This window comes from Mauremys reevesii, linkage group 1, assembly GCF_016161935.1.
Source record: "Mauremys reevesii isolate NIE-2019 linkage group 1, ASM1616193v1, whole genome shotgun sequence".
Taxonomy (NCBI): domain Eukaryota; kingdom Metazoa; phylum Chordata; order Testudines; family Geoemydidae; genus Mauremys; species Mauremys reevesii.
Window position 1 is genome coordinate 275797307 of NC_052623.1, and position 26356 is coordinate 275823662.

At 41.6% G+C, this 26356-nt stretch overlaps 1 protein-coding gene across 6 annotated transcripts in view; it reads left to right on the top strand.

Moving 5' to 3' along the window:
- Positions 1–26356, top strand: part of ANKS1B (ankyrin repeat and sterile alpha motif domain containing 1B) — a 753186-nt gene that overhangs the window by 125426 nt on the left and 601404 nt on the right. For all 6 annotated transcript variants that reach the window (XM_039494857.1, XM_039494866.1, XM_039494872.1 and 3 more), the window contains exons 5-7: positions 5523–5598; positions 6983–7084; positions 23797–23913. In XM_039494857.1, the coding sequence (XP_039350791.1) occupies positions 5523–5598; positions 6983–7084; positions 23797–23913 (295 nt within the window). The remainder of the gene's footprint in view (positions 1–5522; positions 5599–6982; positions 7085–23796; positions 23914–26356) is intronic.

Consider the following 26356-nt stretch of genomic DNA (forward strand, 5'->3'; position numbering starts at 1 on the left):
TGCTTAAATCCTGTTATTTTTTAAAGTTAAGCATGTGCTTAAATGCTTCCCTGAACCAGGGCCTATGAAATTAATTGTATAGTATGTGCCAGATCCTCATCTGATGTAAATTGGCATAGCCCCATCCTCAGCTGGTGTAAATTACTTTACCTCCCTTGGCCTCAATGGCACTATGCTGATTTACATCTATTGAGGCTATGGTCCTTTGTGCTAAACAGAGTATGAAAGCTAGACAATAAGTTTGCCTGAGATTTTGCTTTAGATATACAGATAATCAGTTTATTCAACATACATAGACACGAAGAATATATAAGAATGCTAAAACACAACTTAAGCAGAGAGCTGTTGGCAAGTTCAGCTGCATCCACTAGTTTGCCTGCTTCACTAGACCTCTTTGGTTGTCACACATTTCTAACTCCACCAGTTAAGTGAAGGTTGCAATGGAAGCTGTTTTGTTTTGTAGAAATGATTAGAGCCACATAGCTTCAGTTTCCAATGGTCTATCCAGCTCTAAAGACAAAGATATGGATGCTCAGGAGTTGAATTTTCTGATTTTTTTTTTTTGGGTCTTCTTACATAAGCCTAGTACAAAGCAATATTCACTGCACCAAAATTGTACTGCAACAGATTCCTGAAACTTCTGACTCAACATAATTATTTTCAGTAGCATACAGTTCCATATTTAATAGGGTGCCAGTTTTAAATAAAAAACTATCGGAAGGTAAAATATATACAGTACTGTAGCAATAAACCATGTACAGCCACTCTTCAATGCGGGGAAATGATCTGGCTTCTAGGTTAAAGGTAGGAGTAGAAATGTACTGTTTGACCCTGTCTTACCTAATATTTGTGATTTCTCTTGTTTTGTATGGCTGGACTATGTTTGGGGTAAAAATAATGTTTTTACTTCAAATATAAAATTGCTTGCTGGCTGCCAGGATTATCCTTTTGAGTTCCACTATTTGAAAGTAAGAAAGCTAGAGCAAGGAGTAACACATCCCTCCAAAAAGTATTTCTGATTATATATCTCCTTTTGCATCTCCAGAAAATGAATGGGGAAGAAACAGAGTGAAACTGCATTAATGCTGGCTAGCATAAGAAATAGTATTTTGCTCTGAAAATCATCCCTGTTGTAGAGCCATATATATCAACAGAATTATGTCAAGGATGAATTTTTATCCAATAGCGCCACAAGATATTGGATATTCCCTTGTTATATAACTGGAATAATTTCACCACTGTTTTGAGTTCTCCTAAGTCAATTTTATACAGTTTCTACATCAATATGATACATATTAACTTTCATATAAATATCTAGTTATAATGTATAAAATACTTTATTGAAAACATTCTTCAGTTTATGCCTACTTCACCCCTTGACTCTTACTCTTGCTGATTCTCAAACAAGTTAATCAAATTTCTTAAATGTGACGTCATTTTAAATCAGTGCTGTTTTTGACCATTTTGCAGATGTTGAAGTGTTCCACATGATGTCATACTAGAAACTAGAAACACTGATGACAGACAGTGTTTAAAAGACTTTAGTTTCTTAGTTTTGACACTGATCCTCATTTAAATATAGGTTTTACTTTAGTTTCTTGCTAGCCTTTGTACAATAACTCACCTATTTTTAGTGAGGAGTGAAAAATACTCACTAGTTTTTAATGTCATTTTGTTTGCCATCTATGTTAGAATCCTACAATTGCCTTTATTTTCAGGTGCTCTAATTTTTCTTAACCAGTTTTGAAGCAACCTTTAGTTTGTTTCACTTTCCGTATTATGTGCTGGGTCAATTTCTGTTTCTGCCATGTTTGCTCTTCTGTCCACGGTGAAGAATTTATTTATTTCCCCAGCAATATCCATCTTCTCTGTCAATAAATTCCCTTCATTCTGCATCTTGGTACATTGCCAAGTTGGCTCTCTCTATATTCTTAACTTATTACTTCTGTAACCTCTGAATACTTTTTTGTTGATAATTACTATCAGATCATTAAACTGAACAGAACATACAATATCAGTCTGTTACTTAAAACTGAACTCAGCTGTTTTAGTCTTCATTAAATTGCTCTGCATCACTAATTGGGAGAGAACAATATAAAAAAATTTAATCCCGTGTGGTAAATTAAATTGTACATGTTCATACTCTTTAAACAAATTCAGCTTTATCAGCAGTAAAGAACTCTCAGAATGTAGAGACACAATTATAGAAGTATCTGCGATCTTCTTTGTGTTTGTAAACATTTATTTGTGTAAATGGAAGATTTACTTTAGCCATTTTATTAATCTCTTCTGTACTCCCTGACCACTTTTAATCTTAGCAAATATTTGGGCTAATAATAGACAACATTTAATTTTGGATTGAATTAATCACACATTTTATTCGTTTCCCAGGTCTTTCCAATGTCCTTCAGTCTGAAATTATTTAGAAGTGGGCAATACAAATCTGCTTCAACTGTTTATGCTTTGAAGTTTTCATTTTAATTGAAACATATGAAAAATACACAGGTTTTGGTGAGTGATAGACTTTGGGCCCTTAGTCTTAAATGACATTGCACAATACATGTGTTCCACGCAAGGATTATTTGCATAGTTGTGAAGGCCCTTCACAATTTAACTACCTCTGTTTATCCAATCTTTTATCTTACCCTGTTTTCACCTTCCCACTCTGTTTCATTAATGATGGCAATGTCCATTGCCTGTCAGTCCATTTCTCCCACAAATGCCAATGCCCCAGCCTTCTTGCTGACACTTGTACGTGGAACACACTCCCTGAATCAACTTGCAAAGCTACCACCCTGTACTTTAAATCATCTCCTCCAAACCACATCCATTATGAACTGCCTAATGATAAGGACTGGGCACATTGCCTATTTGAGATTCATTAAAAATCTCTTCTTTACTTATATATTAAAACTAGGGCTGTCAAGTAATTAAAAAAATAATTGCAATTAATTGCGCTGTTAAACAACAATAGAATACCATTTATTTTAAATATTTTTGGATGTTTACTACATTTTCAAATATATTAATTTCAATTACAATACAGAATACAAAGTGTACAGTGCTCACTTTATATTTATTTTTTATTACAAATATTTGCAATGTAAAAAACAATTTTTTTTTCAATTTTCACCTCATACAAGTACTGTGGTGCAATCTCTTTATCATGAAAGTTGAACTTAATGTAGAATTATGTACAAAAAATCCTACATTCAAAAATAAAACAATGTAAAAACTTTAGAGGCTAAAAGTCCACTCAGTCCTACTTCTTGGTCAGACAAACAAGGTTTGTTACAATTTGCAGGAGATAATGCTGCCTACTTCTTGTTTAGAATGTCACCTGAAAGTGAGAACAGGCATTTGCATGGGACTGTTGTAGCTGGCGTTGCAAGATATTTACGTGCCAGATGCGCTAAAGATTTATATGTCCCTTCATGCTTCAACGACCATTCCAGAGGACGTGCTTCCATGCTGCTTGGTAACAATCCAAAGCAATGCGTACTGACACATGTTCATTTTCATCATCTGAGTCAGATGCCACCAGCAGAAGGGTGATTTTCTTTTTTTGGTGGTTTGGGTTCTGTAATTTGTGCATCAGAGTGTTGCTCTTTTAAGACTTCTAAAAGCATGCTCCACACCTCGTCCCTCTCAGATTTTGGATGGCACTTCAGATTCTTAAATCTTGGGTCGAGTGCTGTAGCTATTTTTAGAAATAACATATTGGTACCTTCTTTGCGTTTTGTCAAATCTGCTGTAAAAGTGTTCTTAAAATGAACATGTGCTGCGTCATCATCCGAGACTGCTATAACATGAAATATATGCAGAATGCGGGTAAAACAGAGCAGGAGACATACAATTCTCCTCCCAAGGAGTACAGTCACAAATTTAATTGGCGCTTTTTTTTTTAAATGAGCATCATCAGCATGGAAGCATGTCCTCTGGAATGGTTCGCGAAGCATGGAAGTGGCATACGAATGTTTAGCATATCTGGCATATAAATGTTGCATCTCAGTGCTTCTCAAGCGGGCATGGACAGAGCCCAACAATCAATGTGATTGGTAGCAAAGTCATTTATTTCTCTCCAGCATGCTCTTATATACAATTATGGCAGGCAATCAAGCAATTGCTAATTGGTTAATAAGATACACACAGGCACAGCTATAACTTCATAGGGTAATTGTCATCCTGTACAACTTTCTGATTTATTATCCTGTTTACTGCCTACTGGCAGATGAGAACCAGCCCAAGGCCAGCATCTCACTACACAGCTCACAGCCTAATTAGCCCGTCCTTGAAGCCTAAATGCCTTAGCTTCCCACACTCCCATCCGCCAAGTTAGCAATACATTCCCACATATAAATACCTTGCAATGCTGGCTACAAATGTGCCATGCAAATGCCTGTTCTCACTTTCAGGTGACATTGTAAATAAGAAGCAGACAGTAGTATCTCCCGTCAATGTAAACACACTTGTTTGTCTTAGCGATTGGCAGAAGAAGAAATAGGACTGAGTAGACTTGTAGGCTCTAAAGTTTTACACTGTTTTGTTTTTGAGTGCAGTTATGTAACAAAAAAAATCTGCATTTATAAGTTACACTTTCACGATAAAGAGATTGCGACCGGCAAAGCGTCCCCAGTGGCTTGCCGCCCCAAGCACGTGCTTGGCGTGCTGGTGCCTGGAGCCGCCCTTGATAGCAAGCGGTATTTCCAGTTTTTGCCATTTATGTGAAACTAAGTTTCTTGCAATTGCAAATCTGTGTAACCCTCAATGTTAAGTTTCATGCTGTGTTGCACCTGAAAGGAATATGGTTTGTGTCACAAGACTGGTACATTCTTATATTCAGGAATAACAAAAGTCAGTAGTTTAATGCACAGAATAAAAGTATTTTTTCATTGAAAGTCTTTCCACCATAGCACGAGAGAAACTCATAACACTGATACCCCCTTCTACTCAAATACACCCCTCCAGAAAAGTAAAAAAAGAAACAACAACAACAGATTTAAAACACACACACAAACAAATCTTTCCTTAAGTAGAGTTTTTACCCTGAAAATGGAGAAGAGCCAGAGATTCCCTGGGATCCACTAGGGATTTCACTATTGCTATTGATTTGTATGGAAGGCACCCAGATACTTTTGTGATGGGTATCAGTATGAAGATAGATTTATTTACTTACCCTAAGTTTTGATGTCAGACCTGCAGTTTTTACTCAGGCAAAACTCCCAGTGATTTCACTAGGAATTTTGCCTAATTGCTGAATGAGGGCCACGTTTATTTACTGCATCTTGTTTTTATATGGTTATTAAGTGATCATTATCATAGAACTTTCTCTACTCTTGTATGTTGCAGCCCTGTATGAAAGATTTTTAATAAATATTATTGGTAATTATTCTTGCCCAGACAACAGTCTTTTAATATAGTTGGGAGCAAAAAGTAAATGTTCTTTGTCTAAATATATTATTTTTTGAAAGGATTTCTTGGTACTTCAGTGTTTTTAATGCATCAATATTGTTCTATTCCAGACAGAAAAGGGGAGTGCACTTCATGAAGCAGCTTTATTTGGAAAGGTGGATGTAGTACGCATTTTACTAGAAACAGGTATACCACATTTCTCATGTGATTTCTAGACTATCAAGTGTCCTTGATGTTTCTGATTTCAAAAAGTGCTTTCTTTTTTATCTTCTGTGCTAGCCTAGATGCTTGGGTATAGTTCCTCCTTGCCAGCAGGTAGAGATTGTATGTATGTTGAAGCAGCAAAGAAAGTATGTATGTTGAGACTTTTTGGTGATGTCAACTTTGCATATTAGGGGCTCATCAGCTTCCAGAGAACATGGAGTAGACCACCGAGACTTGGAAAGTTTCTAGCTGCACACTGGTGTTCAGGTGCTGCAGCAGCACTGTGTGATGCACTAACAGCCTGTTCATGCAGTGAGCCAGCTCTCCTGCTCCAGGGCCAGAAAGTGACCATTCTATCTGGCTTCCACATACTAAACAGACCCTAAATCAGGTTCTTCACCAATCCAAGTGGGTAGCAAACCAGGAAGTAAAACAGGTATGAGGTTAGGCTCAGACCATCTTTCCTACAAGAATCCCTCAATTGTGAAGGAGTCCCAAGAAGGGCAGATTCCTGAGACCCCCTCAATTGTAAGGAGATTTAGGCAGATCAAAGCAGATCTCTCACCTCAGAGGATTCATGCTTCCTTCAGATGGATTGTTAAAGAGTTTCCCCTACTTTTTGAGGTACCTCTCACCCTGGCACCCTACCTGCCCCAGGGATTCCAACTCATCCTACAAGCCCCTCAGTGTCTGAACCAAGAAATCCCCTTGTGCAACCTAGCAACACTACCTATGCCCCTAAAGCTCAGAACTGTTTGCTTATGAAATATGATTGGCATCATTTGCACTAGATGTCACTTTAGGAGGATTTCTAGCCACACTAATAGAGCTCACTTTTGGGGTAACATATACTCCAAAAGGATATAAAAGCCTGCAGGGAATAAGACAAAGTTGACTGTAAGTCTTGACTTCACTTGTTATAACATGGAGAATAAAAGCCTTCCTCAACCCTTGTATTTTCATATACACAGAGTAAAGCATGTATGACAGTCTAAATTAACTTTATTTTAGATTAAGCAAATACTACAGACAAGAAGAAACAAAAGTAACATCTCCACTCAAGGACTCAATGTTTGTGTGACTCAGTTTATATCAAACTAGAGGCAAGTTTGAGAACAAAATGTCTGTTGTGCTGTACACACAGGAAGAGAACCAAAATGTATGGATTCAGCACACAAAAAATAAAGGACATCAGCAACAAGTCCCCCATCCCTCTCCATCCACAGGAAACTCTGATAATCTGAAATCTGGGGTGGTTTGTGTGGAATAGGCTCACTGTTTGAATATAGCCCAGATATAGGTAGCTCTATTTTGCTATGCCACCTTTTTCTCTTTCCACAGTACATTATAGTTTTTTTTATTTCAGGAATTGATGCCAACATAAAGGACAGTTTAGGTAGAACTGTTTTAGATATCCTTAAAGAACATCCATCTCAGCAGTCACTACAAATTGCTACACTACTTCAAGGTAAGTCATATTAAATCATATACTAATCATATGAGAGATAAATTAGAATAAAGTGACAGGTAAATTAAAATGTATACTACTCTATTCTTATGTTACTTCATGATTTTCTTGTGAATTAAAAAGACTGCAGTACATGGTTATTGTTTGGAAAGCACACACATTTCAGGGGTCACATTTTGTTGTACCGTGTTTAAAATTTCACCTTTTTCTCCCTCTGATAACAAAATGTAAGAAGTCACACTTATTTGATATATCATTTGCACTTAACATTACATTACTATTTGTAAATTAACTTTTGGTAATATCTCACTTCAGTTTTATTCTTTGTAGTGTTGTAGCTGTATTGGTCCCAGGATGCAAGACAGACAAGGTGGGGTAATATCTTTTATTGGACCAACTTCTGTTGGTGAAAGAGACAAGCTTTAGAGCTCCATTGACTTGAAGAAGAGCTCTGTGGGGCTTGAAAGCATGTCTTTTCACCACAGAAGTTGGTCCAATAAAAGATATTAACTCACCCACCTTGTCTCTATCAATTTAATTAAAGTTTATTATTTTAAAGTACTGCAGAACTGGTTGGTCAGTACATTAGAAGTAAAACTGATTGAAAAATGAGGAAGCCAGGCCCGTGTCAGTGTATGCAATGCCAGCACTGAGTAGGGGAAATCAGCAGTCTTCACCAACTCAAGCTTTATCTCTGAGAGTTTGTACTTCACAGGATTCCTGGCTGGCTTTATGCCGGACCCAGAAATCTCAATGGGGTGCATATGGAGAGTCTGAAGGTGCTCCTCACATTTCCTCAATACACAGGATGACATCTGCAGGCAAATTTGGCATCCACTGTTGACCGTAAGGCAGGCAAGCAATGAACATAGCTGCCATTATGGGCACAGTTGTTGCACACAGAAAATTTGAAGCCTCTAAGCAACCTTTGCTTCTTTAAAGACATACTTGCCAGAACAGATTGGATGGCAGAGTAGCAAAAAAACATTAAAATGGATTTAATTCTTTTTGATGTTTAGAATTCAGAGCAGGCATTGATGCACCAAAAGACATGAGAGACACTGGAATGCCCTTATTCAGGGGCTGATGTACCAAGTAAAACAAGGTTGCATAGTTCAGGAGCACTTTGAAGAGAACTGGCTTGTGCATGGAGCTGAGGTTACAAGAATATGGTTCTAAGGAGATGAGACAGGCACCAGGTTTGACATCAAAGTGCCAGAGAAAAAACACAGGAGTGAATGTGCCAAGGTATGCACTGGGATGCTAAAGCATAGGCTGAAGTGGTTGAGGCAATCACTTAATAAAAAAATATATGCAACCATACAGAATTGAGCATGTATGGGTAAATACAAAAAGAATATACTGATCTTCAGTAACACAGTTGGAGCAATGCAAAAATGAATTCTCCAGCAGGGAACTGGTTTGCCAATTACAATCAAGAAATGAATGGAACATTCAAAGGTCAATATTTATACTTGGCAAATGATAGTCTATAACATTCAGTTGCAGGGTCAGGCTCATGTTCCACCCTTCTACCGCCATCCTCTCTAGGGTCAAAAACTTAAATAATTGAAGGAGTTCCATCAGTCTCATTCTAGGGAACTAAGATCCAAGAACAAGAATCCTGCCCAGATGGTATCTTAAAAAAATTATAATATCACTGTCAACAGCACAATTACAAAAATTGCTGCTAATTAGAGAGGGTCAAAATTTGAAATTTCAACAAAAAATGGAAAGAAAAATGTAGATCGTCCAAGAAGAGGATTTAGGTGGCATGGGACCTTCACGTTAAACAGCACCTGCTTGAACTGGCCTTGAGGCCTGAGCCAGTACTGAGGCCTTCATCGAGATACAAATCGCCCTCTGATTCAGAAAGTGCTGCTGCCTCCTGTTCTGAGGCAGAGACCTCTCTGAAAAGGCACAGGAGTCATTCTTCTTTGTCTCAACTTCTTCTTTGTTGCGTAAGACCAATCGGGAGCACTACCGGTTCCATGGAAACCCTTCTGCCTCCCATAAGAGGAGCATGGACTGGCACAGGGCAGCTCTGGCATGTGGGATGGCACAAGTGCCTCTGAACCTCCCTCAGTACAGAGCAGAGAGGGCAGACACCCCATACCGTCGATTCCAATTCTGGCCTCTGGGTGTCCGTTGAGTCCAGTACCAACGGGAATGATGCCAGTGCTGACAGTGTCAGTGACATCAGCGTATCAGGCTGCAGAGGACCTACTCTGCTTTTTGGTCCCAGCCTTGCCATTCTGGGCTTCAGCTGCCAGAGTTGGGAGGTCGGAGCTTGAGCCCTGTGGGGTGGAGGGCTTGTGGCTTCTGCCCCAAGTGGCAGGAGGTGGGGCTCAGGGCTCCAGGATTCAGCCACTGGATTGAGGGGCGGGGCTTGGGGCTTCAGCCATGAGGGACTGGGGACTTCTGCTCCGTGACATTGGGGTTTGGGGCTTCTGTCCCACAAGGTGCCAGGGCTTGGGACTCTGGGCTGCCAGCATTAGCCCTGTAGGGTGCAGGGACTCGAGGCTTGTGCCCCATGGGTTTGGGGGACCTGAGGTTTCTGACCCACGAGGTGGGAGGGCTCCTGCTTTAGCCCAGTGAGGTGGGGGAGGCTTGGGGCTTAGGGTTCCCGGCTTTAGCACTGCGGGCTAGGGTGGCTTTCTGCCCTTTGGAGTACCAGGGCTCAGGGCCTTCCACTGCAGCTGGCAGTCGACTCTTCTGTTCTTGTTCCCTCCTATCCTGATCCTTCCCCAGTTCATTGCCCAGGCATTGCCAAGGCAGCACTAGTTCTTGGACCTTCTTGCTCTGTTTGTTCAGTTTCACAAGCCAATTCCTCTCCTTCCCGAACTCCTCACACAGGACCGTGGCCACACCCAGCATCCGGCAAGCAGTTCCCTGCATCTTACGGTGTGGCTGTGAATGACTGAATGAGGAGGAATGGCATAGCTGCTATCCAATGGTTGAACTTAACAGTAGGAAGCCTTCCACTAGAATCGCCTACTTAGTAAAGTGGATAAGGTTTTCCATGTGGTCCTTGGCCCGTGGGATCCATATGATGGGGGCTTCCATCCAGGACATCTTGGAGTACCTGCTACACCGCAGGGATCAGGCTTGGCACACAGTTCTCTGAGAGTTAACTTGGCAGCGATATTTACGTTTCATCCTCTGATTCAAGGGAAGTCGGTTTTCTCCAACACCAGGGTGATGCGATTTGTGAAAGAAGTTCTCTGTCTACATCCTCCAGTCCAAGAACTGGTCCCCTTGTGGGATCTAAACACTTTGGGAGAGGGATAGCTCAGTGGTTTGAGCATTGGCCTGCTAAACCCAGGGTTGTGAGTTCAATCCTTGAGGGGGCCATCTAGGGATCTGGGGCAAAAATTGGTCCTGCTAGTGAAGGCAGGGGGCTGGACTAGATGACCTTTCAAGGTCCCTTCCAGTTCTAGGAGATTGGTATATCTCCAATTGTTAACAGGTCTAATTTGGCCTCTACTGGAGCCCATTGTGTCCTATCTGCTGCCCCTCCTCTCTCAGAAAATTGCATTCTTGATAGCCTTTACCTCTGCCAGGAGCGTGTGTGAGTTACAGGTCCTGATGGTGGGACCTCCTTAATATGCAGTTCTCCAGGGATGAGGTTAGGCACCAGCCATACCCAAAGTTTGTATCCAAGCAGATTTCTCAGTTTCATTTAAACCAGGCAGTGTATTTGCCTGTATTTTTCCCCACATTCTTCCCCACAGGAGCAACGCTTCCATATGCTAGAGTATAGACACTGTCTAGCCATCTATCTGAACAGGACTGAACAGATTCATGCTTCGCCTCGCCTATTCTTATCATTTGCAGACCGCATGAAGAGGCAAATGATCTCTGCACAGATGGAAAACGTCTTGCATCAAGACTGCGTATGAGATAGCATTGGCTGTGTCTTTGCAGCAGATATGAGCGAATTCAGGGAGACTTCAGGCAGTATCAGTGGCATTCCTCAATAACATTTCCATATCGGACATTTGTAGGGCAGCCACATGGTCATCCATATATTTACGGACCATTATGCAATCATGCCTTCTCCCAGAGTGGACACTAATGTTGGAAGAATAATCCTGCAATCCTTACTCAAATAGACTCCGAACCTGGCCTCCAGTGTGGATACTGCTCACTAGTCACCTACTTGGAATACACATCTGCATTTTACTCAAAGAAGAAGAAATGGTTACTTACTGTAACTGTGGTTCCTCAAGATGTGATGCAGACGTGTGTTCCACAACTCACCCTCTGTTTCCTCTGCATTGGAATCTTCCCATGGACATTCGGTGCCAAATAACTGAGAGGAGTCAGGGCGGCACCACCTCATATAGCCTGAGGAGGTTCTACAGACATGAGGTGTGAGTGCCTCCCCTCTACGGGTACTGCTAGGCAAAAGTCTCCACCTCCAGTGTGCAAGGCATGCACACACCTACTTGGCATACACTCTACATCACATATTGAAGAACCACAGTTGTAGTAAGTAATCATTTCTGTTCAGGAGTGAAAGTCTTCCAAGATGTTCGTCCAAGAAGCGAAAATCACTTATCTATAATACTCCTTCTCAAGGAATGTAATCTTGAAGGATTCTCACATACTCATCCACCACTCTTCAGAGTTTATCTTATTTTTCAGCTGTCTTGATACTTGCACCGTGTTTTGATTTTTTTTTCTTTGAGGCATATTTTTAAATACAAGTTGATCATTTTACATTGGCTTATCATTCTGGGTCTGTCACCTGTTATGCAGTTGAAGGAACATGCAGAATAACACTTGAGAAAAGAGCAGTGAAAGTTCTCTTTTTAAAGATTCTATTATTATTATTATTTATATTACCTAGAAGCCCAGTTATGGACCAGGACCTCATTGTGCTAGGCACTGTACAAACACAAAATGATAGTCCATACGGTATCAAAGAGAGCAGTGTCAAATCTAAAGACAAGAGACAACAGTTGCATATAGACAGATGAGGGAGTACCAGGAAACAACGAAATAACATGGGTCAGCATGATAGGCAGTGGTCTCAGCACATCAACAATGTAGCCATTGTTAAGTGTTTTGTAGGCATCACAAAAAAAGAGAGTTTTAAGGAGGACTTTGAATGAAGATAATGCATTACTTTTACAGACATCTGCAAGGTGCTCCTCTCAAGCTGGAAGAGTAGCGTGGGAGAAAGTGCAAAGGTGCTTATTTGAAAATTTAACAAAAAGATGATTGGAGGCATGAGGTGTGAGTGCCTCCCCTCTACGGGTACTGCTAGGCAAAAGTCTCCACCTCCAGTGTGCAAGGGAGCCTCGAGCCCTTTAAATCCTGGCCCCAGCCTGGCTGCCGGAGCTGCGGGGGGTGGGGGGTTAAAGGGCTCTGGGCTCCCCGCATTTTTGGGAGCTCTGAGCCCTTTAAATCCCGGCCCCAGCCCGGCTGCTGGAGCTGCGGGGGGGAATTTAAAGGGTTCTGGGCTCCCCGCAGCCGCGGGAGCTCTGAGCCCTTTAAATCCTGGCCGTGGAAGCCGGTGCGGTTTGGCACAGTGTAGTGGCTCTTGCTGGTACGCCGTAGCGGACCGGCTTACTTTCACCTCTGGATATAGGCCTCCTCTTACATGAATAAAAAGGCCTATCATTCTTGACAAGATCATGGTATTCCTGCAAGAAGATCTCCAATATTTAAAAATCAAAGATGAAAGTTTCTGTGGGCATGGTGGCCTCTGTTATCATGCAACCATTCCCAAAGTGGCTTTTGAGAATTTGTGTGTTTAAAACAAGTAAAAGATGTTGCATATAAGAATTTGGAAGAGATTCTAGTAGTGGTTGTGATTTTTTTACCTCACAGTCTTTTCCATCATCTTGATTAGTTAAAGCTCTTGCAGTGATAGTTTTATTGTGTCCCTCATTTGGGGTCTTTGTTTCACTTTGTGTTCAATATTTGAGGCTTGGGTGGTAGAGGAGACTGCCCACATCTGCAAAAACATCTGTCCATTTTTTGCTCGAAAGAAAACTGATTAAATCACTTGCAAAAGCAATCAAATACAAAATGACCATTTCCACATCTGTTTAAGTATTCTGTTGTAGTTATTAATCCTAGATGGATTGATTAGAAATGACGGTTCAATTTTTAAATATTTCTCATATGCTAGATGGAGTCATTTTCTGTGGTTTGTGTAGATGTGAGTTGCATAAAACTTCAGAGTTAAAACAAAAATTGGAACTACTTATTGCAGTTTAGTTGTCTTCACTTGCTGCTGAACAAATGCCTTTTTAGGCATTCTCCATTCGAACAATAAAGTATCAGGATTTGCCAAGTAAGACCAGTTTACTGGATATTTATTCAATGGATATAGCAAAATGATACCATTAAATATTGAAGTAGTTAACAGTGCTGGCATTTAGGGAATTATAATTAGGCTTTGAAGATGAAAGGAATTCTGCCAAGGCTGGGAGACCTAAAATTAAACCAACCAGCTGTGTTTTAGTTTTAGCACATGCTAATATGACGCAGGTGCATGTTGGACCATCCTTTAATTCTTCTCTGCAGCCTGCCCTAGTCTATATTAAAATCCTTTTCTTTGACTAATTCAGGCAACAGGATTCTTGCTATTATGAAAAAAGGAGAGAGTAAGCAGGCAGCTCAGAGAAATGACAAGAAAAGAATGTGTTTTCCCACAAATGCAAAGAAAATCAATTTTCTTTTGCTTAGTGTAGGATTATACATTACAACAGTGAGGCCTGTTTTACCTTCTTACTCTTTACTCTCATTGTAAACAATAGGACTGCTTCCAGAGTAAGAGACCTAGATGTACAGGTCAAAGAGGTTAGAGAATCTTCACATCACCTTGTCACGTCACATCACATTGACATTTTATCATTGTTGGGTCCCTCCAGGATAACTCTGTCAATTATTGGGGTGATAGAGCCTATAAGGCTCTATGACAGTCTCCGTCTTCATTGCCTCCCACCTCAAAAAGAGCAGAAAGAAAATATTATTTGCCCTCCCAAGGTTTTGAGTACCTCTGTACTCACCCACCAACAGGCTCATTATTCATGATGGCAGCTAATGAGAGAGAGTGTCATGGGCACCAAGCTACCACCCCAAAATAGAAGGATGCTAAAGAACTGGATTTATTTGACAGGAAGATGTATTCAACACAGCAGTTGTGTATCACTAAACAACAGGCTTTGCTGGGGTGGTACAATTTTAATTTATAGAGCTCCATGGAAAAGTTCAGAGAGCTGCTTCTGGAGAATGCTAGACAGGCGTTCTCTTCCCTAGTCAGTGAGGGCAGGCTAGTCAAGAGAACATTGCTGAAGGTGGGGCTCGATGCTGCAGAATCAGCAGGTAGAATCATGGCTTCTTCTTTGAATGCTGCCCCTGTGGGTGACGGTGCATCCCGGCGCCATTGATCAGAGATTTTCGGTAGCAGTGTCTGGTCGGGATGCAAGCACTCAGTTGGTATGTCCCTTCTCGTTGGAATCTTCCTGAGTGCGCGTGTACTGCACCCTCCTCAGTTCCTTCTCAACTGTCCTCGGCTGAAGATGGGACTTGGGGCAGTGCTGCCTTTTCTTCCCTGGTCTCTATAGGAAACAGTAAGAAAGAACATAGAAATAGTTATTAGTTACATCCCAGTTGTTTCCCTTCCCTTAGTATAGTTACATAGTTAGTTACTTAGTTTAAAAAAAAATCGCCTCAGGCTTGTCTCCCATTGAGACTCTCTCCTGCCATTTCTAATTCACAATGCCAGGGGCTTCAAGATTCAAAAGGTGTGTTTCCTGTCAGGACTCCATGCCAAGGTCAGATGAGCATTCCCATTGTGTAAAGTGCCTTGGAGAAACTCATCTCCCCGCGAAGTGTCTCCATTGCACGAGCCTCAAGTCTAGGGCTCGGCGCGACAGGGACCTGCGGCTTAAAATGCTGCTGATGGAAAAATCCCTACAGCCGCTTTCAGAGACGGGGAAAATTAAACTCGCTCTCACATGCTACCCGGCGAGATCCGAATCAGTTAGGGGGCATTGCTTCACCCTCCCTGGAGCGGAGGCAAGAAGCACAACAGTCTCAGACTAGAGACTTTAACAAGGGTAGGGGCTCTCCCGCGAGATTCCCACGCTCTGTGCTGACAGGGCCAAAGGCAGGCACCTCAGCTTTTTCTAATGCCTCAGCTGCAGCTCCAACAGAGCGCAGAGGCAGGGACCTGACCTCCTGTGCCGGGAAGGTTCCCGTGACACCAGTCCCCTCGGCACGGACAACGGATGAGGTGCTGACAGCGTGCTCGTCCTTGGCACGGAAAATGGATGCGGTGCCAACAGCGTGCTCCTCGGCACTGAGAAGAACATTGGCACCGAGCCTGTCTTCTGCCCAGGCACCAGCAGCAGACCCCCTGCAGGGCACCCCCTGCGGCGCTGTCACTTTCACTTTCAATAATGCAATAATGCACTAGAGCACAGAGCAGGCTCAGCACAACCCAGGGAGCAGGAGCAACAGTTTCTCCCTCAACATGACCTCTCTCTCCACTCCTAGGTACACAGGGCTCACTTTTTGAACAGCCGCTCTCTCCACCTGAACTGGCTACCTTTACTGACAGCGAGTTCAATTTACAGCAGCAGGCAGCGTTCTCCCTTCCTGCTTCTCCTCCTCCACTGGAACCTCTCCCACATCAGGTCACAGCTCAAGGCCACCAGCCTCAGTTTCCCTACTTCACCCCTCCGTGGGTGGCACCTGGGTTCTTCTATCCTATGCCTTGGCCTCAGTGGTACCCTTGGCCACATCCTCCTACCAATCAATCTCCTTCTGTGCTTTCATCTACAGCTCCGTCCACTTCTAGGGTGCCTGAGCCCCCTCCTGAGACTACAAACTACACACCATATCTTGACTCACCATCAGCTAACTCTCCATCAGCCCCGGACGGAGCCCTCTTCCCTCCGCCTCCACAGAACGTGGATGACTGTAAACAATTTCAAGAACTTTTCAGGAGGGTGGCACTCAGTCAAGATATCCCCTTAGAAGACGTTCAGGAGACACAACACAGACTCCTCAGAATCCTTCAACCATCTTTGCCCTCAAAGATAGCACTTCCTATAAACAAAGCACTCCTTGAACCAGCTGACACACTCTGGTAAACCCCAGCTTCCATGTGGCCTCTGAGGGAAGGTGTTTTATTCCCAATATTTCCTAATTCCAAAAGTGACGGGGTGGGGGAGTCTAAGACCAATTTTAGATCTGCATCAACTCAACACATTCTCAAAAAGGATAATGTTTGCATGGTCACTCTAGCTTCTATTATCCCTTCCCTGGATCCTGGGGACTGGTATGCTGCCCTTGACTTAAAAGATGCCTATGTCCATGTGGCAAACAATTAAGATCACAGGAAGTACCACTGACTTCTAGCAAATCAAAACCATTACCAGTGCACTGTACTACCTTTCGGGCTATCAGCAGCTCCCAAGTTTTTACAAAGGTCATGGCAGCAGTAGCTGCATTCCTTCGAAGAGCAGGAGTGCAGGTTTACCCCTTCCCAGGTCTGGTCCAAATGGCAAGTGCAGAGCAGTGTTGCTGTGATGCAGTAAACTTTCAATGCTCTGGGACTGTTACTCAACACAGAGAAATCTCTTCTGTCCCCAGTCCAGAGGATAGAGATATAGGAGCTGTATTGGACTCAGCTTAAGCCAGGGTCTTTCTTTCACATTCCAGGTTCCAGGCAATTTGTTCAATTGTCATTGGTTTGAAGGCTCACCTGGTCACAACAGCATGCCGGGTCATATGACCTCTTGAACTTACATGGTTCAATACGCCAGACCACAACTCTGCAGGGCTGGCTGGCATCAGCCTACTCGCCAAGCTGCCATCAATTTGACTCTGTGGTATGGGTGGCCTCTCATGTCCACACCTCCCTAGATTGGTGGACACATCAACCCACTATATAGGTAGATATTCCATTTGCCCGCCCACAACTGACTCTCATGCTAATGGCAGATGCTTCAGCCCTGGGATGGGAAGTCCACCTTGGTTCTCTAAAGATGTAGGTTCTATGGTCCTCAGAGGTCTTAGCTTTATACATCATTGTAAGAGAACTGAAAGCTGTCAGACTGGCTTGCTATCTATCACAGATCAGGGAAAGCAGCCTGTTAGTCCTCACAGACAATGTGGCGGAAATGTTTTACCTTGATAAGCAGGAGAGAGCCCGCTTTTCTCCATTCTGTCAAGAAGTGACTCTACTCTGGGAGCTCTCAATTGCCCACTCAATATATCTAGAAACATCTTACCTGCCAGGCATACAGAATGACCTAACAGATTACCTGAGCAGATCGTTTATGAGTTATCACGAGCACTCTCTTCGCCTGGTTGTAGCCAGCTACATCTTCCAGCTGGGGTTTTTCCCCAAGTAGACCTATTTGTGACAAAGTCCAACAGGAAGTGCCATCAGTTCTGCTCCCTATGGGGCCACAGTCTGGGTTCCATGACAGATGCTTTTTTACTGGTGTGGTCAGTCATGATCCTTTAAGCTTTTCCACCAATCTCACTCATTCATAGAGTATTGCCAAAAATAAGACAGGACTAGGCCAGAGTCAGACTTGTAGCCCCAGCAGGGGCCCATCAGCACTGGTTCTCCACTCTCCTGATGCTGTCAGTCAAACCTCCAATCACTTCCACTGGACTTGGACATAATCTCCCAGGATCATGGTTTCCTTCTCCATTCAAGCCTGCAATCCCTTCAGTTAACAGCATGGATGCTCTATGGCTAGATACTAGAGAGCAGGCTTGCCTGAAAGGCGTTAAAGACATCCTACTAAATAGTAGAAAGCCTTCTACAAGAGCGACTTACCTGAATGGAGCATTTCTTCATCTGGGCTCATCAATATGAGGTATGAACTTCTAGTTCTTCAGTTCAACATATTCTGGATTACTTGTTATACCTGAAACACCAACATTTGGCGATTAGTTCTATCAAGGTACATCTGGCTGCTATTTGGTCCTAAGGTGGACAATTGCTTTTTTTTCCCCAATGTCCATAAGATTTTTAAAGGGATTAATCAAATTATACCCTAAAGTACAAGACCCCATTCCCCTTTGGGTTCTAAACTTAGTATTGTCAAGACTTATGAGTCCCCCATTTGAACTGTTGGATACCCGTTCTCTGATGCTTCTACCAATGAAGGTGGCTTTTCTGGTAGCTGAGCCAGAAGTGTAGGGGAGCTGCGGCCATTAATGTCAGGACCTCTATATACAATCTTCTTTAAGGATGAGGTTTGCTTACATTCTCATCAGAAGTTCCTCCCAAAGGTGTTTTCCTCTTTCCACATCAACTAACCAATTTAAGAACATAAGAACGGCCATACTGGGTCAGACCAAAGGTCCATCCAGCCGAGTATCCTGTCTACTGACAGTGACCAGTGCCAGGTGCCCCAGAGGGAGTGAACCTAACAGGCAATTATCAAGTGATCTCTCTCCTGCCATCCATCTCCACCCTCTGACAAACAGAGGCTAGGGACACCATTCCTTCCCCATCCTGGCTAAAGGCCATTAATGGACTTAACCTCCATGAATTTATCTAGTTCTATTTTAAACCCTGTTATAATCCTAGACCTCAGCCAAGGAGTTCCATAGGTTGACTGGGCACTGTGTGAAGAACTTCCTTTTATTTGTTTTAAACCTGCTGCCCATTAATTTCATTTGGTGGCCCCCCTAGTTCTTATATTATGGGAACAAGTAAATAACTTTTCCGTATTCACTTTCTCCACACCACTCATGGTTTTATATATCTCTATCATATCCCCCTTTAGTCTTCTCTTTTCCAAGCTGAAAAGTCCTAGCCTCTTTAATCTCTCCTCATATGGGGTCTGTTCCAAACCCCTAATCATTTTAGTTGCCCTTCTCTGAACCTTTTCTAATGCCAGTATATCTTTTTTGAGATGAGGAGACCACATCTGTACGCAGTATTCAAGATGTGGGTGTACCATGGATTTATATAAGGGCAATAATATGTTCTCTGTCTTATTCTTTATCCCTTTTTAAATTATTCTTAACATCCTGTTTGCTTTTTTGACTGCTGCTGCACACTGCATGGACATTTTTGGAGAACTGTTCACGATGACTCCAAGATCTCTTTCCTGATTAGTTGTAGCTAAATTAGCCCCCATCATATTGTATGTATAGTTGGGGTTATTTTTTCCAATGTGCATTACTTTACAATTATCCACATTAAATTTCATTTGCCATTTTGTTGCCCAATCACTTAGTTTTGTGAGATCTTTTTGAACTTCTTCACAGTCTGCTTTGGTCTTAACTATCTTGCCCAGTTTAGTATCATCTGCAAACGTTGTCACCTCACTGTTTATCCCTTTCTCCAGATCATTTATGAATAGGCTTGGTCCTAGGACTGACCCTTGGGGAACACCACTAGTTACCCCTATCCATTCTGAAAATTTGCCATTTATTCCTACTCTTTGTTCCCAGTCTTTTAACCAGTTATCAATCCATGAAAGGATCTTCCTTCTTATCCCATGACAACTTAATTTACGTAAGAGCCTTTGGTGAGGGACCTTGTCAGAGGCTTTCTGGAAATCTAAGTATACTATGTCCACTGGATTCCCCCTTGTCCACATGTTTGTTGACCCTTTCAAAGAACTCTAATAGATTAGTAAGATGATTTCCCTTTACAGAAACCATGTTGACTTTTGCCCAAGAATTTATGTCCTTCTATGTGTCTGACAATTTTAATCTTTACTATTGTTTCATCAAATTTGCCCAGTACTGATGTTAGACTTACCAGTCTGTAATTGCCGGGATCCCTTCTAGAGCCCTTTTTAAATATCGGCCTTACATTAGCTATCTTCCAGTCATTGCGTACGGAAGCTGATTTAAAGGAGAGGTTACAAACCATAGTTAATAGTTCTGCAATTTCACATTCGAGTTCTTTCAGAACTCTTGCGTGAATGCCATCTGGTCCCGGTGACTTGTTACTGTTACTGTTAAATTTATCAATTAATTCCAAAACCTCCTCTAGTGACACTTCAATCTGTGACAATTGCTCAGATTTGTCACCTGCAAAGGACGGCTCAGGGTTGGGAATCTCCCTAATATCCTCAGCCGTGAAGACTGAATCAAATAATTCATTTAGTTTCTATTGGAATGAAAGGCAGTCAGGAGTGCCTGTCTTCATTTTCAGTTTCTCATTACAGGAAAGTCTATCAAAATCATGGCAGACAATGTAGCCTGCATGTTTTATATTGACAGGCAAGGCAGAGCAAGGTCCACCTCTCTGTGTGTCAAAGCAGTAAAGATATGGAATTGGTGCATAGTCCATCACATTCACATTTCAGCAATATACCTTCCTGGAGTGCAAAACTCCCTGGCCAGTGTTCTCAGCTGGCACTTCTCCCAGGACTACAAATGGGAATTGGATCCATGAATACTAGATGATATATTTTGAACAGGTGGACCTCTTCACCACTGCCACAAACAGGAAGTGCCATCTGTTCTGTTCAAGAGGGGATTGAGACCCGCATTTCCTGGGGGATGCCTTCCTTTTATCTTGGTTGAAGGGTCTGTATTACATGTTTCCCCCAATGCCTCTAATTTTAAGGGTGATGAACAAGATCAGGCAGGATAAAGCCAAGGTTATCCTAATAGTCGTAACATGGCCAAGACAAACATGGTACCCTTACTTGTTTAAACTGTCTCCTTGTCTGGCAATCAATCTTCTGTGCATCCCTTGTCTCCTCTATCAGGATGTCAGCCAAGTATTTCATTCCAACCTATACATTCTCTGTTTCCAGGTGTGGCTCCTCAGGGTTTGCAGGGATAGAATCTACCTGTTCTGAAGAGGTACAGCAGGTATTTTTAAACAGCAGAAAAGAAGTTACCCATAATATTTACTTTTAGAAGTGGAAAAGATTTAACTATTAGTGTGAAAATCAGCGACTTGCACCTGAATCTTCTTCACTTTCACTTATCCTGGATTATCTGCTACAGCTGAATAAAACGGGTTTATCAAGTAGCTTAATCAAGGTTCATTTGGCTGTGATAACAGTTTTTCATTTTCTAGTGGAAGGGTTCTCAGTGTTTTCTCACCTTACAACTGTAAGGTTCATTAGAGGACTGAAGAACCTCTTCCCACTCCCACTCTAGTTTGTTATCTTAATCTAGTTCTCAGAGGTCTCACAAGACCCCCATTTGAACCAGTGGCAATCTGTTCCTTACTGAACCTGTCTGGGAAGATTGCCTTGTTAATAGCCATTACATCAGCTCTCAGAGTTAGAGAAATCAGGGTGTTGATAGCTGATCCTCCCTTACAGTATTCTTTAAGGACAGGGTTTCTCTATGTCCACACTCTAAATTCCTACCTAAGGAGTCAACTGAATTTCATCTAAACCAGACCCATTTTTCCCCAAAAACCACATAGCTCAGGACAGGAAGCTTCTTTGCATACCTTATATGTCAGAAGAGCATTGGTCTTCTATCCAGATAGGACCAAATCATTCTGGGAGTCTCCTAGACTATTTATCTCCATTGTGGACAGATCTCAGAGATCCACTATTTCTACACAGAGACTATTAAGATGGATTTCAGAGTGTATTATCACTTGTTATGTTTCCCACTGTGATGGTCTTCACTTGGTCAGGCCTTAGGCCTTTTGATATGCAGAGGGAGGGTTTGGTAGGGGAGCCTGGGCCTTCCACTCCATCAGGCTCTGGCCCAGGGCCCTGTGAAGGCAACAGACAGGTCTAACATCCAGGAGCACCTTAAAGCGGCCCTCGCTGTGCCACTTCCTACCACCCCCTGTTGTTCAAAGTTCACAATCTGTAACAGGAGGCTGTGAAGGGGCACAGCTGATCACTTGGCGCCTCTGAACAGTCGGGCATGGCATAGTAGTTCTCTCCCTCTTGGGGTGGTGGCTGCCTTCTCTCATGCCCTGGCCCTACAGCCCCTATATCAGTTCCAAGTCTCTCCACTTCTGGGGTATTCCATAAACAAAACACAGGAAGCCAGCACAAATAAACTTGATTAGTAGATGGGGCGGGGGGGGAGGAATGCCTCCCTCCCTCTCTGGGCATAATAGAAGCAGGTCGTCTCTTCCATCAGGGAGGGACCTTCAGGCAGTTGTTGAGGGAAGAGCTTCTGTCTTCCCTCAGCCCTTTTCTTACAAGCTGCAAGTTAGATATCCTCTCTCTTCCCTGGACTGACCACAAGTGAGCTTTTCTGCTCCCTTTTAACTCCTCCTCCAGTTTATGCATCTCTTGCCAGTGTGACAGGGCAGGGCAGGCTGAGCCCAGAGCAGCCCTTAACTCCTTGTTGCCCACTGTGGGGTTTGTATACCCCATCACACCCTCATTCTATAAAGAAAGGGGAACATATGACAGTCCAGCCAGGAGACAATTGCTAGTCAAGAGAGTTTATAAATGTCACCCAGGAAACATACACTTGTAAAAATCTTCAAAGAATTCTGAAAGATAAGATGCTTTACTTGGCATATATTATTTCCTTGCTAGTCCCAGTCTTTGCCTCAGAGGGTTATTTTTAATGTTGGGTTTTATTATTTATATTGTTATTACTGTTGTTGTTATTACTAAATTTCATAACCAGGCTAAATTAATATGTTGCTGACCATGGATATTAAACAGCTTGGGAAGATTTCACTGTCAAGGAAAAAAGCCAGTTATTGATTTATAGAATAACTGCCCACACTACAAGTGAGATACCAGTGAGTTAACGTCTTGTGGTTCTCTTCTATATGTTACAATATGTGTAATTATCTCCTCCTGTTATTAGTGTATCTGCATAAGCAGAAAACATGAATCCAAAAGGGTGAGGAGTCAAAATATCTTTGTCTAAACTAAGTCTAAACTATCTTTGTCTAAACTGAATCACTTAGAAAAATGAAGTCATGTAGCAGAAGTTAACTTATTATGTATTGTTCTTATTTAATGTTTGTATTACAATAGCACAGAGAGGCCCCATTCAGGATCAGAATCTCATTGTGCTAGGCAGTGTACAAACATGTATTAAGACAATCAAATATATACAATATGTACATTTGCATATTTGTTATAATAAATTAAATCTAGCTTCATCTGATCATCATTCTAGCTATAATAAACTGGCTGATCTCTCATAAGCATTGCAGCAGAGTTGAGTCTTGAGGAGAGATTTGAAGGTGGAAAGGGTATGGATCAAATCAAGGAGTTAAACTTTAGAATACTTCATTTTCTAGACTGCCAGCTAAAATAAAGTTTAGGAGGATGTTGTGCGTGCATGTGCATGTAACATGGTATATTTGATCTCCAAAGTATTAATAAGCAATATAATTTTTTTACATTCATTAGCTTATTTTAATAAAAATAATTACCAATTTAAAAAACAAAGATTGAAAAATGTCTTTCAACAATAATAATAGAATAGAGCATTTGATTTGTGCATTTTAAATACAGAGAGAGAGAGAGAGAAATCATTGCAGAAGTCAAAATTGATTAGTTCTAAAATGAGGTTTTAATATTTTCAGCAAATTAAATGAGGTGACTGGTTGGCCATTATGATGCTTTACAATATTTAAAATAAATAACACTCTACAGCAGTCATTTGTGAATGATTGTGTATGAGAAAGTGAAAAATAGAAATACCTTTTCATGAGAAAAAAGTTAACATATTTTTGGTTGGAAAAATTATGAATTTAAGAGTTGTGGTGTGTGTGTGTGTGTGTGTCTTTTTAATTACAGAATACATAAAAACAGGAAATGCAACCATTTTGGAGGAACCCACACAGGAATGCCTAGTGACAGAACATCAGTCTTGCATTTTATCCCCAGAAGTTTCTCCATCACAAACGACTAAAAGTAAATATTTCTGTTTTATGATTGCAGAACCTATGCCAAAGATTATCTCTCTAATAATATATTTTATACAACTAATAAGAGTTTATTTTATACTAATATACATTAGAGAGAGAGGAAATAAAGGAAGATATTGACATTAAGAAGCTTTACTCCTCAGGGAGACTGATGAGCTTGCCTCCACACTCCAATAAATAGAATAGCTGATTTTCTAATATTTGCAATATACACCATAATGAGTGTAATGTAGGAAGTAAAGAGCTACTAATGGACCATAATACATTATAATGAGTCTGTCTTATCTCTTTTTAATTTGTTTAATGTTAAGGTACAACTTTCACACCAAAGCAAAATAGAAACATGCTCTATGTGCTACAGGGCTTTGCTGGCACTTCCCCTTTAAGTGCCCAACACAGTTTATTCTTGCTCTCCCATGCAGCTAGCTTCCCCTTTATTCCCCCCCCCCCCCGTAAAGATATGATGCACTCCCATTCTCCATGCAGAGAACTTTTACACCATCACTTTCTTGTACTATAACCATTACTATGGTCCTTGGGTGCTTTCCCCTCAGGTTACACACTCACACACACTGCACAGGACCAGAGTTTAATACTTCCTTTCCCCCTCATCCTCTTCCACAGTTAAGCACTCTCCTGTTATGATGCACTTCCATTCTCTATTTAGAAACATCTCTGCTGTAGATGCTCCCCATAACTCGGGTAGAAACAACCCTAAGCCTGGCTCTTGTCACCCCAAAAAGAAACATTCCCCTAAGTGAAATTCCAAAGTACTCTCTAGCAATAAAGCTTTATCTTTTCACTTTTACTGCTTTCTTCCCCTACAAGAAGGAGCTAGACCAGTGGTCGGCAACCTTTCAGAAGTGGTGTGCCGAGTCTTCATGTAAATTCACTCTAATTTAAGGTTTTGCGTGCCAGTAATACATTTTAACGTTTTTAGAAGGTCTCTTTCTATACGTCTATAATATATAACTAAACTATTGTTGTATGTAAAGTAAGTAAGGTTTTTAAAATGTTTAAGAAGCTTCATTTAAAATTAAATTAAAATACAGAGCCCCCTGGACTGGTGGCCAGGACTCAGGCAGTGTGAGTGCCACTGAAAATCAGCTCGCGTGCCGCCTTTGGCACACGTGCCATAGGTTGCCTACCCCTGGATCTAGACCCACCAGAAAACTCAACTTACTCCTGAGGGCCAGATTCTGATATTCTTAATCAAGTTGAGTAGTACCTTACTACACAAGTAGCCCCTTTGACTTCAGTGGGATCATTCCTAGAGTAAGGTTCTAGTTAACAAAAGAGTATTAGAATGTGGCCTGAAATTAATTAATACAAATTTAAGCATAAAGTTTCCTTTCTTGTTAATAGTAAGATCTTGGTCTTACATTTCTTGTTTCCACATTTAGGATGTGAATAATGTAAGAAAAAATGATTAATTTTGTTTGATTAGTTTTCTTTAACTGGACTTTTAAAAAAAGACACAGAGACATGGGTTTAAATTTTTTTTAATAGTGATCTCTCTAATTTTCATCTTATTTTCTTTATTACAACATGCATTTTTATTAACTTCTGTTTTCTAATCAGAAAGCGAAATATGAAGGATTAAAAATCCTGATTCTGAACCATGTTCTACCCATAATTTTTGTGCAAAAATCCCATTGTAGTTAATGGGAGTTTTGAATATAAAAAATCCATGGATTTTCAAAGCCAAATGGGAGAATTTAACATATAGCTCCTGCTGATGATTTTGAAAATTTCAGTCATAACTTTGGCCTTCTTCGGATTTTTAAAAATTATCCTGAGCTAGATTCTGACATTTATGCCTTACCCTGCATAGGGGGCAGTGCAGAGCTGCACCAGGAAGCACACCAAGGAGATTTTGTCTCAGACAGGCACAGTTTGAGGCTTCTTTAAGCACCCACACATTGTACAAGCTGCTCCATCCATTTGGAGGCATTAGATTGCTCTTCCTCAGTGCACTGGCACCACTCTGTGGATTGGTTAGAAAGTGGAGAAGTCCCTCTTTTTCAGCATCTTACTCCCCAAGGGGGAGCAGAATGGAGCAGTCCTTGTACTAGCTAGAGCAGAGGTGGTGCTTGCCTATTGGGGTTCTAAGCAGGAATATTTTTGAGTCACCACACAACACATACTAAAAAAGCAAATGGGGGGGTCACTTTGAGCTGCTTGGGGCCCTAAGCAATTGCTTAGTCTGCTTATGCATAGCGCTGGCTCTGAGCTAGAGCACAGGGAGTAAAGGGCCTTCTACTGAGGGAAACCCTTGCGCACTTGGGCAAGTGAAGGAGACTTCTTGTGTGGCCCCTTACCATGGTCACTTACAATCTGGTCCTTCCCGTTGAAGGAAATGGTTTTGTACATACAGTGGAAAAGACATTTGTTTAGGGCCAGATTCTGATACTATTACTCATGCTGAA